General features: G+C 42.1%; 2 protein-coding genes across 2 annotated transcripts; both read right to left on the bottom strand.

The window, feature by feature from the left end:
* Positions 1 to 4,606: 4,606 nt before the first annotated feature.
* C922_05188 (hypothetical protein) lies at positions 4,607 to 5,830 on the bottom strand (the record flags this gene model as incomplete). The annotated part of the gene is made up of 1 exon (XM_008820760.1): positions 4,607 to 5,830. The coding sequence occupies one exon, from the start codon at positions 5,828 to 5,830 to the stop codon at positions 4,607 to 4,609; it is 1,224 nt and encodes a 407-aa protein (XP_008818982.1).
* Positions 5,831 to 8,288: 2,458 nt separating this feature from the next.
* On the bottom strand, positions 8,289 to 8,468 carry C922_05187 (hypothetical protein; the record flags this gene model as incomplete). Its single annotated transcript, XM_008820759.1, has 1 exon — positions 8,289 to 8,468. One exon carries the CDS (start codon positions 8,466 to 8,468, stop codon positions 8,289 to 8,291), a length of 180 nt encoding a protein of 59 aa, XP_008818981.1.
* Between the last annotated feature and the right edge of the window lie 6,086 nt (positions 8,469 to 14,554).

The raw sequence follows: 14,554 nt of genomic DNA, 5'->3' as shown, positions 1-14,554 counted from the left end.
AAACCACGTACAATACAAAATATCAACAAGGATGTAAAAACAACAGCAATTTCACAAGGAGGCAGCTGAAGAATCCGTTCATAATGATGCCACAGGAAGAGACATTTTCACAATAATCGAGGCAAAAGAATATCTTCAAAATGATACGGCGAAGGAACTTCCTGAAGATACCAGGAAAAGGAAGCATCTTCATAAAGAAGATGAAAAGCAAGATGGCCTCTGAACCCTGCCGCAGAAGAGGAGCATCTTCATAGGGAAAATCACACACGAAAGCACGCCTTAACAGTAACACAAAAAGCAGGAATCATCCTAGAGAAAATAACACACACAAACACATCTTCATGATGCCACAGGAAGAAAGAAATAATAAAGTAAGTCGGAGGGGAACAAACACCACCTGGAGAAGCAGACTGGAGAATGATGCTTGTGAGGGGCTGCTTAAAGTCCAAACTGTAAATCCAGAGCGAACAGCATTAAATGAATAACCGTAAGGAATAGACTTTAAAGGCTGATAACACAACCAAAAACAGGAGGACTACCACTTTAACCATAGAGCCTGCAGAATAGATAATACGACACAAACTCTCGACGCTAAGAACTAAGTAATGCAGCACCCATCCGAACCCTAAGAAGTAAAGAACAGGCAATAGACAAGGACGCCCCAAATTCATACCTGTAGAAACTAAACCTGATGCCTAACGTAGAAACCTTCGGGGAGATACCCTGAAGAATAATATGACCAAATACACCAAAGCACTCTGCAGCATGAACAATAGCACATACACCTGAGCAATGCACAGTACAAAACTAGTATAGACCGAAGAGCTATGGCATGCAAGAACCACCCTACACTTCATCAGAAACAGATAGACAATAAGGGTATTCGATCAGTCCTACACACTAAAACTGAATCCGCAACCATGAAATCTGAGCCGTACACCGTCCAGATATTGCACAGGATCCTAAGGCTAAGGAGATAAGGAATAAGAAGAGGCAGCAGAAATAAGGAGGCATATGTAAAGAATTAACCGTAAGAATAAACACTAGAGGGTGGCAGTACACGCTAAGCAACAGGCCTCACTGATAAGCTGTGGAGGCTGAGCCATGGGATATACAGCCTAGGGCCCAAAACCTGCAACCCAAACACTACACCCTAAATCATAAAAATCTAAGGATGATCACAGTACCAAAGGCGCCTAATCAATAAATCTTACCCGGCTAAGATAAATTATCGGACAATACTAATAAACACTAACAAGTAAAAACAGCCCCCCGGCAATACACCGACCCCTAGAAGCATAAACATAGAGGATAAAGCCTGACCACTACACTCAAGAGTGGAACCAAGGGGATAGAGTGTAAAGCACTAATCCTGAACATTAAAGAATACAGAGTGAGCAATACAACCTAACAAGACCCAACGCCACCATAAGCCAACAGCGCCATGCCATGGATAAAACCCGGATGAGACAGATGCTTACACCCTACAAACTAGCTGCGTACACTAGGAGCCTAAAAACCAAAGAATACAGGTAAAACATATAAGAAAAAATGTACTCTTTAGCACAACTCCATAAGGTAACAGCCCTCAGAATTACAGAAACCACAGCACAACAGGAGGCTGACAAATAGAGAGCAAGCATAAGCAATAATGGGAACAACATAGAGCCTCAAGCAGAAAGCCAACAGCACAGCTTAAGCAGTACGCCATAGAGACCATATAGTAAGGGGAAGGAGCAGGGACTGACAAAATACTTCTGCAATATACACTTCCAATCTCTACGCCTAAGCATTGCATGTGCAACACAGTGCATGAAACATCAGGCTTACTTCACCATCAATAAGCCATACCTGAAGCCCCACAGACATCGAAGCCTAGGAATTAACACTGGAAAAAGAAGGCTGAATCAGCAAATCCTGGATAAAACATCGGAAACATAATCCTTCGGAGATAGAAAATACAGCCTAAAAAATAATACCTAAGAGGATAACAGTACCAGCAGCGGCAATAGGCAGGAAATACACAAACCAAACAATGAACAGTCACCTCCTAAAAAATAAACTCTGAACTTAAAGGAATAGGCTTGCACAATGAACCTGAAGGCTAAATGTGCAGCTTACGCGTCCGAGCCCAAGGCCAACCCCTAAAACATTGGGTCTTAGTGAAGAGAGGAAGCTTCGAAATTATAACCCTTAGACCGAAAAAAATGAACACGCATATTGAAGAAAATATAACTTGAGCATAACGAGTAGAGGAAGAGAGACCAAACCACCAAGGCAGTCGATAGAGGAAACAGAATAATCGGGGAGCAGTAAACAATAAAGAAGGAGTCTGAAGCATAAAACTAGAACTAGTCCATAGCTACAAAGAATCAAATGAGAAGATATGACAAGAACCCATACAAAATAAAGATAACGGCGCCCGATAACCTTGAGTCCCCCACAATACAGAGTATAAGTGCCCCCTTAGGACCGAAACAGCCCAAGCCGAAACCAACAATCTCCAGGGTTGGAGAGCAGGTCTAAATCAGGAAGGGAGGATCCCCAAAGATAGGTCCTAGAGTATGAAATCCAAGCCTACCCGCTGAGGCCTAGCGGCCAACCCCGATGAGACAACCCCGGGGAAAATCGTGAATCCTCAGCGTCCAACCGGGAGAACTACGGGAAGAATATCGTCCATACGCAACAAGTTCCAAAAGGATAGATGATAGAATCCAAAAAGTGAAACCCCAAAGGTGAACCCCGGGGGCTTAAAATAGGGAGGATGTACTGAAGCCAGAATCGCAGAGCATGACCTAGATATACACCTATGATATAAGGCATAACCAATAGAGGTTGACAATACACTCAGGTGATAATACTGAAACATGAAAGCTAAGCGATATACCAGTACACCCTAAACAGGACACAGTCATACTTACACCCTCAACTTCAGGAAATAACACCTAAATATTAAACAAGACCCCTAGCACCCTGACAACTAGAGCATATACCCTAAGAAACACACCAGTAAGAATAGGAACCTACAAATTCAAAATTGAGAGGCTCAACACTTAACCCTTAGGCTACATCTGCGAAAATAGGGATTCAACCGTAGAAGCCAGCAAACCACTCGCCCCCCCCGCTTCTATCGCCAGAAAATGAACCGAAGATCATAGAGAACATATCGCAGCATGGAAGGAGAAACTATTAAGAGGATCAAGTGACTCAACAGATCTAAGGTGGAATCCTAGTCCGTCAAACCTGAGAGCTCAGGATGAGACCCTGGATATATTAGCAGTAAAGTGTAGAGGATTCAAGGAACCAACAGAAGAGAAACAAGAATGGAATCGAACTGGCTGAAAGCAAAACCACAGTAAGGAAGCCTGAAGGTAACCACCTCAACAACATACCTATGTACTCCAGCAAAAGCATCAAAACAGAAACCTAGAATAATCGTAAAAGTGAGAATAAGAGTCAATCGTCTGAAGCAGGAAGGATCATAATTCAGGAGCTCAAAGGGCAGGCCTAATCTTAGAGGATACAACATGAAACAATCAGAGGAACCAAAACGATCAACCGACCAGGCAAGACCAGAAGCCCGAACATTACGGCCTCTATCCAAAGAGCTGGGACTCCAAAACCTAAATCATAAAAATATTCGCAGAGCCGTAAACGGAAAAAAAATGCCCGAAATATGAAACCTGAGGATAAGCCTAACTCCCTAATAGAAGAAGAATAAGATATAGGGTACTAAACGCTAAAACATTGACGCTAAATCGCACACGAAGAAATCCTAAGACATAGAACATTATCTCTGAAGCCTAAGGAACAGAGACGTAAAAGGTGAAGAATCTAGCCTAAAAGCTGCCCCCAGGATCGAAAACTCCCAAGAAATTACTCGTAAACCCTAAAAACTGAATCCTAAATCAGAAACCCAGGACGCGAAGGGACTGGAAGCTGACCCGTAATGGGGCAAGTTGAACGTTAAGGCGAGACCTCAGAAGAATAAGTCATGAAATCCCCAAACTCAACCTTGAACACAGAAGACTGAATCTAGAGCCTAAAACCTTGAAGCGTGAACCCTAAATCCTAAAGCCAGAATGATGATCCCTTAAACCCTAAACTCTGAACCGTCCCCCCGAACCTCTAAACGTGAACCCTAAAAACAGAACATAAACACTGAAGCCTAGAGCATAAACCCTAATCCCAGAATCCTAAATCCTACAGCCTACCGCCTAGAACCTAAACCATGCCCCATAAGACATAAAGCCTAAAAAATAAACCCTGAACCGAAAACTCTGAACCCTAGAAGCTAAACCGTGAGCGCTTGACTCGTAAACCTGAAAGGCTAGACAATGAAGCCTAAACATGAATGCATAAACTAGAACCTGAACGCTATACGCTTGAACCTAAAGCATAAAACCTAAACATAAATCCTGAACCCTGAACCGCGATTCACTAACCGTAACCCCTAAACCCTGAAACCTTGAACCCTGAACCCTAAAACCTAAACCTTCCGCTAATCATTGGATCCTAACTCCATGCTTTGAGTCACCCTAACCTAAACTCCGAAACTCTTATCCCTCCTCCTTTACATCTACCCCTGGCCCGGAAGTTTACCCCGCTACCCTCCACTTGAACGGTATCCCACTTCCACCCGCTTCCCGATATCCATTCCGGTAAAATCCTTCCTCCCCTTCCCTTTAAAGACCCTAAAAATTCCATAAGAGCCCCCTAGGGCTAAAATTATACTAATTATACCCCCAACAATTGCTCCTTCTATCCCTCCCCTTTTCCCTGAGGTCTCATTCCCTGGATTGGATTGGATGGTTAATGAAGCCTCATTATTCTTACTCCCAACTCTATCCTCTTGTACGCCCCCTGGAGAGTCTCCCTCCCCAGTGCTGCCAAAAAATTGTGCGGCCTGGCTTCTGCCCCTCTCAGTGGACCCCGAATCTCCCAAAGCCCCTGCCCTCTCTTGCTGCGCGAGTCCACCTTGGGTTGTAGGGGCTAAATGAGACTCCGAGATCGTGGCTAAAGGGGAGGGATCCTGCTTCCAGGTATACCTTCGCGTCGAGCTCCTTGTATCTTTGCCATTGAGAGACTCTAAATAACAAGAGTAGTCTCTATGGCTGTTTTCCTCTCCCAAATGTAACATCTGGAGCTCATTGAATAGATCTGTTCCCTGAATTTGTAGACCCCCCAGAAATGATTTTGTCCCCCTCAATCCAGAAAATATCCCCTCCATAACGGTGCTCGCTATTTCTTCTGAAGACCATCTGGTCATTAACTCGAATAGATCTTGACAACTCTTTTCTGGATTCTCCCTTGCGCTATATTTCTTGCTATCAGTGGAAGTCATACAGAAAGCTCTCATTATCATCGTTATGATATCCATACATACTTGAAGCCCCTCCTCCGCAGCTGACCTTATCTCTTTGTCTTCTATGTCTGTCCAATCCCACCATTTGGACTTGCTCTTACCCTCTAAACACTCGGCAGTCCTTTGTCTACCCTTTGTACCTTTTCCCGTCTCCTGAATCTTACACTTTCCCTGCCTATATAGCTGATGTTTCGCCTCATCGGGAGCTAATGTATTCACCCATAATTCTAATCCTTGACATAACCCCGCGATATATTTCTTGCTTGATTGCGTAAAGTTACATAAATCTTCTCTTCCAGAAGTTCCGTCGTCCCAGACAGTTAAATATTTCGTCTCCTTCCCCCTGTTGAGAAACTGACAAACCCTAGGGACACCTCCGTGTTCTTTGTTACATATTGATTTCTTCTTTATGAGATTTACTACTGATTCCATATAACCCGCTAAATAACTCGTGGTACTATCCATTGGGTGGTTGCTTATTAGACTACTACGGCGACTGTCAGGAAAGTAGCCTTGGATTAAGGAAACAACGCGGAATCTTCCTGGTTTCTCTGCTTGCGTCTCCTGAAAAGTAGAAGTTTCTAAGTTATTAATTTTTCTACTTCATAATCTTTCAAATTCTTGACCTTTACTCACTGAGAGTACATAACTTCCCCGAGACGTTATATCCTTTGCTGGTTTCCAGCAGATTTCAGTTCATCTCCTTCTTGTTTTGGACGTTCACTCTTCTTATTCCTGTTTGAACACTTACTCCCTGCCTTAGCCATCTGATTAATGTTTCTTCCATGGAATTTTTCAAATAAGGTCAGTAATGCGGTTTGCTGGATCGTGGAATTTTGTCAGGAATCTTGCTCGTGACCTCCTGGAGAAGTCGGCGGAGTCCGATATTCTGTTAATCTGGAATTATACGTCCTAATCCAACTTAGTACAGTGAAAGAGGGAGAGAAAAAAGAGGGAACTCTTCTCTAATCTGAAATATACTAATCCTGCCGGGGTCAATTGGCTTCGTTGGAAATAAGGTTCGTCAGCTGAAGTGATGATTTTTTGGGGATTCCTCTGAGATTAAAGCCCTCTGAGCCCCTAGTTGAAGGTTACTTTATCCGGGTTCGCCCCCTGTATGATTTTTTGTCATCCCCTTAAGGATCAGGGATACTGCTAAAAAATCCTTCATTTTTCAGGCTGGACATTATATTTCTTCCCTCATCTTCTTTTTCTCTCATTAACCCTTACGATAGAGAGCTCCTAGAGGTTCCTTCATTTTTAATTATTACGACTAATAGAGCTGCCGCTTTAACGTTTTATATTAAGCGGGATTTTTTCACCTCAGATTTCCCCTGGTGCTTTAGGGGGGGAGGCTAATACTACGGCCTTACTTATATCACCCTCCCTATTTCTATTCTCTGGTGTAATACTCCCTCTCTCGCCTTGTGAGTGACTTCTTTTGGGGGATATCGAGCTCTGATTTCTGCACTTGGAATCTTGTTCATTACTTACCCCTACTGTGCTAGGATTTGATCTCAGCCCCTTAGGATATGAGGGAGATATTATGAGGCTCCACCGCTATTATTGATTTGGGGGGGATGATTTCTCCCAGGGTCCTTCGCCTCAGTGCTCTCTGTGTTCTTAACTTACCGATAGAGGACTTTGTCTTTTCAGTTCTTGAGTTTTCTTCGTGTTGCTACGTGGCTTGGATTTCAGCTGGTCTTAATAGTTGTCATAGAGTCTTCATATACTTGTAAAGATTAAAGAGTTTAGGATATCTATTCTCCCCTTACTGTTAATTTGTCTTAATCGACTGGTTCTGCGGGTAGGTTCTGTTTTCCTTAGAGCAGATTGCGAAACCCCCTCGTCTAGTCTCCTGTGCCCCCCCTATAAACGGTGCCCGGATAACCTGCTTCCCATTAATAATAGTTGGTTCCTGGGAGATTATCCTCTATTTGAGCTCCCACTTTGAGTACAGAGAAAGTCCCCTCCTTGGGGTTATTTATTTTGACTTCTGCTAGAGGGCTATTAGAGCTACTTGAGTACCTGCTGAGCATACGGGAATTTCACTCAGTAATGACATACTACTCCCTTCTTCCCGTATTTCAGAGAGCTGCAGTCTTCTCTTCCTGTCATAGGAGACTCTATCTGGAATCTCTTATTTTATCCTATTATCGTTAGTCTCTCTGAGCTCATTTAAGATATCATTATAATTCTCTCGAGACCACATTTCACTGTACCCATATTAGGGGAATTGCCCTGCCAGCATTTGTCCTTCTATACTAGCCGCGTATCATTTTTCTCCTTTCTGTTATGGTTGATCAAATATCTTACCTCCTCCGCACCTTGATGTTGGGCTGGATTTTGCGTCCACTCTTAGCCGCCTCCCTATGGGTTCCTATAGATGGTCCCTCAGATCATCAGGTACCCCTCCTTCTTGGGTTAGGGGGGGGGGAGTTCACATCTGATTTTATCCTTCGAAGGGATTACCAGTGCGTCTTAGTTTATTTTATTTCTTAATTCTTTTGAATTCTTTAATGTCTCTTGAAGTATCCTTAGGACTGGGGAAGCAGGTGTAGATGGAATCTAGTTGCCTGGAGTATGAGCTGATCTTTTCTTCTCCTGTTCATAATTTAGTTTGAGTCGCCTTAATTGCTCATCTTATTGGATGTGGATATCTGGAGTGTTACTCCTGCGAACTCTGGAGACTTGTTCATTGATGTACGTTAAAGGGAGTATTGTTAAGGTGGATTCTGATAAATTCTCAACTCCAGCTATCCCTAGTCTATTATATTTTCTTACTATGGCTCTCTGTGTGCGGTTGCCTGTTTTTTGTGTCGAGAGTCTTATTATAGATTTATTATTAAATTCGCCGTTGGGTCTATTCGAAGCTGGCGTTGTGATGGTCCCTTAAACTCTTGCTGGCTTGTTCCTTTTGCCTTCACCGGTTTGGTGTAGGAGATCCTAGTCTTCTCCTCTTTTGGAATAGAGGGCTTCTGGTAGTCCTGAGAGTGAAGTGGACTCCTTCAATTCTTTGGGACACTTTTAATTCGCGAGTTGAATTTTGGGTCGTGTTGGTGCCCTTATTTTGCTGGGATAGCCTCTGGGGGTTCTGGTTCATTAAGGCTTATAATTGCTCCCTGTCTTATATATCCGCCTCATCCTTCTTATCCCTTGGAATAGCTGAGTCTAGTTGTTTCTTAATGATATTGAGCCGGGAGAAAATTTGGAGCTTCGGATTGAAAGATCTGTTGTATTTCTAACTCCGTCTATTCCTAGGGGGTTGGTGGAATGCTCCTTACTCCCTCTCTAGACTTCTGAAGTTAGATGGAAACTTATCCTGGGGAGGATAGTAACTTTATCTTTGAACGCTGGACTTCTATTTGGGAATTAGAATTATCTGAGGAAATTCCCTTTATCTGGGGTCACTTGACTATTCCCGGTCCCTCTTATGGTACTAGACATTTTCTCCCCCCTGTTTTTATTGGTTCAAGGTGTTTGCGCGAGTTATGCTTCAGGAAAGGGTGATTGACCTCTCTTGACTTCATTCAATTTCCTCATCTGTCCTTTGTTTGATTCTTTGCCTTCGCCGGATTGAATGCGAAAATTTAGCATCTTCTGCGTTAAATTATTTTTTCGATTTCTCTTCCAAGGACATTTCTTTTAATAGTTAATGATTTTTTCGATTCCCTCGACGCTTTCCCTTTTATTGTACCTTCCGGGTCCAATGATGCAGCTGCCATACTTTATTTAGGGGGGGAAGGAAATGATACTCTTCTTAAGGGGCAGGCCCTGAATGCGCAATATCTCTCGTCCTCTTCCTGGGGGTTATAGAAGTCTCTAGAGTTAACTAATGGTTATGGGCTCCCTAATGGTTGTGCTTAAGTTAACTGTAACCTCTGTTGATAGAGTATTGGTAGTTAAGGCCTCTTTATTACTTATAATTAGCTCCTGGTGGAACTATTAAGAGATTCTTCCCGTATTATCCTCCTATTCGTAGGGAGGCTGATACTCCTTCCTCGGTCTCCCCTAAATTTTTCTCAGATAGGGGTGCTTGAAACTCTTACTCTTCCTCAGAGTGTTCCTGGATTGTGATCCTTGGGCTTTTTTCTTCGTCTGTTGAGGTATGGTCCGCTTTTTTCCGGAAGTTATTGTTCTCAGAGAGAATGATTCTGTTTCACCTCTCTTAGTTGTTTCGCCCAGGTGATTTGTAGGGGGGAGATCCTCTCTGCCATAGAGGATTTTATGTGTGCTGTTGGAGAGCTCCTAGATGCGGTTTTGGCTTCCTCTAATTGTTCGTCGTCTCATGTTCCTGGTTACTCCTGTCGCACTCTGATCCTCCTGCGGCTCCTGTTCAGTCCTTATCCTTTTTCCTTCCCCGTCTGAGTTGCTAGTGGTTCCCGATCTTCCCTTGAACTGCTGCTTTGGTGTATCTTCTCTAAAAAATTCCTGGAAGAATTTTTTACCCTCCCTCCTTGGACTAGCTCCCACTCCTCAACTTTCTTTGGTTTTTCTCTTATTGGAGATAGAGTTTGCGTTTTATTTTTCCCCCCTCTTACCAGTTTCCTACTTAATCCTGGACTTCTTGATCTCAAAGTGTGATTCTCCCTAGCTTCTGCTCGTATTGGGGGTTCTAGTTCTTCGCCTCTATCTCCTTAACGTGGGTACTATTTTTAGGGGGTCCTGCTTGCGGTTAGAGAATGGTCCCCTGTTCTGATAATCACTTCTTGATATTCGGACCTTTTTTCTCCGGGATTGATAGAGTCTACTTAAGTAGTTTTGGAAGGATTGCCATTCCCCTCTAGAAGGGTTGCCTGTGTGGAACTACTGGAGTGGCTTGAGGTAACTCTCAGTCGTCTACTGCTGAGCTTTCTTTTGCATGGCCTCCTGACTCTCTGTCCCCTTTTACCTTACTCCTCTGTCTTCGTTATATGGCGTGGAGTACAGGAACCCGTGATGTTGTCTGGATTAGAAGGCTATTTCCTTTGAGATATGTTTCTGGTTTGTTATTTCATTGCTGTGGTTCGAAGGGCCTACTATGGAATTTTTTGATCTTCCCTAGATTCCCTTGAAGGTTTCGAGGCTTCTGGTGTTAGAGGTTGCCATGCTCCTGGCTCCTGGTTCATGTTTCCTGTTTAACGCATATTGCTGCCTGCTCTGATAGCTTAGATGTGGGGCTATATGTTAGGTTACTCCGTTCTCAGTTATTTGTTTGGGGGTAATTTCTTCCAAGATTTGGATCTTCTTTATCTTAACTCTCCGGCCTCGGATCTTTCTGGATCGTGGTTTCTTGAAAAACCACTAACTTGTAGTCGGTGCTGCCGTCACTACTTTCTGGGTTGACGCGACCCTGCCTCTTCTGTTTTGTCCGGGAGGGGGTTCTCTTAGTCTATTTTGTTGATTTATTTTCGCGGAGTTCTGCGGGAAGTTGTTATTCCCTCTTTTCAGGGGTCCGTTGTCTATGATGTAGTTGACCCATTTGGTGTTCTTGCATCCATTTTGCCAGTTTTGTAGTTTACTTCCTTGCTGTGGATCCTGTTTTGCCCTGCCTTTCCCCTTTCTTATACTTCTGTGGGGAACGGTTGGTACCTATTAGTTCCTTTTCCTTCCCTCCCTCTTCCTGCTCCTTACTGTCTTCTTCTTTTTTTTCTGGCATCTTCTCCTTCCTCTGTTTTAGCCTACAACTTCTTCTCTCCAGGTTGGGGCTTCCTGGCTCATCCTTTTCGTTTCCTTAGGCTTTTATCCTCCGTTCTCTTCTCCTCTTTGCGGCTTTTCTCGTAACCCACACGGTTCTTTCTCTATCCATTGCGTTGGCCTTATATATCTTTCTCATATCATTCATCCTGTGGTTAGGGTAAGAAGTTTTTTCCGCTTTTTCCGGCTTCTGCTGTTTTACTTTCTCTTCTTTCTTTTACTTCATTTGGCCTCCTACTCTTTCCTCTAACTTCTGGTCCCGTAGGAAAGTGATCCTCCTTCCTGGTTCCCTATGAAGGCTTCCCTAGGGTTCCGGTGTCTTCGGATTTGGTGCGTATTTTTCCTGCTTCCTCCTTTCGGGCATCTGTTGGTGTCCTTCCCCTTTTTCTTTCCGGTTTCTAATCATTAAGTCTTTTAGTCCTCCTCCTTTTATATTCTCGGGTGATTTACTTGTTTGCTCTTTAATAATCTTGTTTTCTTACTCCTCTGCTTATTGCTCCTGCTTCTGTCACCTATGCTGTTCCCCTTCCATTTGTAGTCCATCCTTTCCTTGTGTATCGGTAGTTTATCCCTTCAATCATCTTCTCTGTTATTGGGACTTATACTGGCCGAGCTACTTCTACTCGTCGTTCGCTTAATCTTAAGTTACTATTGTTCTCCTGCTATGTCCCTGGGGGGGGAATTTCTCTGTGCCCTGTTGTTTGTCCGTTAGAACCTTCCTTTCGTTGGGTCCCTTTTGGTGTATACTCCTTTAGTGAAGCCTCCTGTTCAATAAGACGGTTATTATCTACGATTTCGCCGGCCTCTTCTTCATTGTTTTGCCTTCCCTTCCTGTCCCTCTATTTCTATCTAAGTCCTCTTATTTTTTATTGTTTGGGTACTCGTTCCGTTTATCCCTAAGGTTGAGTTGCTCTTCTCTTATTCTTTCTCTTTATATTATATTTGGTGCCTTCCCCCGTGTAGTTCTATGAATTAGTTTATTTCCTGTATTCAGTATGGCCCTCTCATATACATATATCCTTATATCATTTTATAATGGTCATTCCTGTTCTCTCCCTGCTTTGGCTTATCAAGGTTTTTTCTGTTATTGGCATGTACGCTCTGTTATTAAGTTTATATTCTATAAGTATCCCCTATATGTCCTATGGTATTTTGGTTAACTCCTCCCGATATATATACCTATCCTTACTCATTTCACACCTTCTGAGTGTTCTCTTCCCTGACTTCCTTGCTGTATATATGCTACTATTATTCTTAGCTCATCTTCACCCGTACTGGTTGGGTTCCTCTATGTTCTGCTTAGGTTGTTAATAATATATAATCCTAATTATCGTATTCTATTCGCCCCCGCTTGGAGCCCTTCATGCATGCATACTTCCATTTGGTCCCACGGCTGAATTTGTTATTAATTCTTCCCTGTTCAGTTATGCGCTTGTGTTCTCCTTGCAATTTATTTTTCCTTTTTTTATACTTGGTTGGCAGTTCATAATATAGGATCTTATATCCCTCATATGGCTTATTTCGGTAGAGGAAGACTCGGTAGAAAATTTGGATATTCTTCTTCTGCTCCCCGTTTTATTTTTCTTCCTTCCTTTTCCCTCCGGCTGCTCTGTTCTTTCTTCGTCCTTTTTTCTGTAATTACTGTATACTGATTATCTTAGATATGCTCTTATGATGTTCATCTTCATACGTCTGATTCCTCCATATGCCTTATCAAACCTGCTTCAGTATCTATAGCTTCCCCCTTGGGCTCCTCTTGGTAGCCCTTCCTAGCGGTTTGTCTCTGTGTTCTCACTCATTCTCTTGGTTTACACTAGTTTCCTCTTCTCAACGGCGCGGACGGCTTAATCTATTTTATTATGGCGCAAATTCCATATTCCTTTTTTCCCTCCTGTTCGTTCGTCCTTTTTGTTTTGTCTCTCTGTTTCTCTTATAATATACACTATGCCTTAGGAATAAAATTCTAACCATTATATGATGCTCCCCCGCTATGTTGTATCCCTCTGCTTATCTACTCCTTAGGAGGTCACGACAGCTGTTCCTATATGATCCTTCAGGATATGCCATATAGCAAAGAAAATATCATATAAGCCACAACATTCTGTATCCATCTATTTAAACAGTTATTCTTCTGCCACCTGGTGGGTAAATGTATATTATGATAATGTATCGAAACATAAATAGTCCCCTGTTTATTCAGATGATCCCCACAATGACTCACTAATACATTCGAAAATTCGGGTTAATTAATCACGTGGAATAACACACAATAGATTCATAAAACTATTTGACTCATTATTAAGGGAGGGAATTTTTCTATTATCGTCTATATGCCCATATAGCATTACACTTAAAACTCATATAAAAACCATATCACTGCCAAAATTATCATGTATTTATTCACTTGCTCTCATTTTTCAGAGGAACCTTATAATTCTATGGCTGTATAAGACTCTTTTATAGGACCTGTCCTCATGTCAATAGGGGAATGTATGCATTGTATATGCTTATATTCCTTTATGCATAAAAGGGGTTACGAATACCACTTAACATTCTACATCCTCCTGTTGTGAACAAGGAGACGCTGTTTATAGCATCATCTATAGTTCCAGATAGAGACAAAAATGAAGTTACTGTACGAATTATTATACTGCATGGACTCAGCACAGATTCAAGATGTTATCTTCCCCTATTCCTCTGCTTATATATCAGATAACATGAAACCCTCGATTTCATATATCTATTTTGTCAGAGGGAAAGATCTGCTGCTCACATTATTCCTTATGTTTCACCCCTACTGTGTTTCTGGGTTCTATGTTTTGGGTGTAGTGTATTATTTTCATCCCCTCAGCATCTTTCCCTGAGCCTCTCTTCTCGTGTTGTCTCTTTTATATGTATTAATTATGTACCTTCCCTTTTAGGCATTTCCACTTTGATCATCATGTTGATATCTCCACTGGTTTCTGGTGTATTTATATGGTCTTACATATATCTCTCTCCTTTCTTTGAAGTAGATAATTTTCTCAAATATGTCAGTTGTATTGGTATATACCTTCTATTATAGTCATCCGCTCCTATATGCTTGCTCCCACCCCTTTTAGATTAATGATTCTTTAATATCTTATGTGTACTCTTATTCTTATGCTCATTTTATGCCCTTGGCGCGTTTCATGCTATTATTATTCCTAACTTTGCACGAGAAACAGCCCGTCCTATATAGTACTATTCCTTTTATAATTTCTTACTCCTCCCTAGAGTATAAGAAGTTTAATCTTTCCTTTTACATAATTGTTATATTCTATTAGTACCCCATCGATTTCTAGTCTCTTTAAGAGGAAGATAATACATATTAAGGCACGTGTGCAAATCTTCCATAATCATTGTTTCTTAATAGTACCCGGATAATTATTGAATCTATATTACAATAATATTGAGAAGGAATAATCACAGTTCACGATGTATTACTGTACTTACAGTGTTACTTCGCCTATAAAAAGTTCTTCCTATATATAA

This window comes from Plasmodium inui, assembly GCF_000524495.1.
Source record: "Plasmodium inui San Antonio 1 unplaced genomic scaffold supercont1.43, whole genome shotgun sequence".
Classification (NCBI taxonomy): Eukaryota; Apicomplexa; class Aconoidasida; order Haemosporida; family Plasmodiidae; genus Plasmodium; species Plasmodium inui.
Note: the sequence above shows the minus strand (reverse complement) of the source record. Positions and strands in the feature narration are given on the sequence as shown.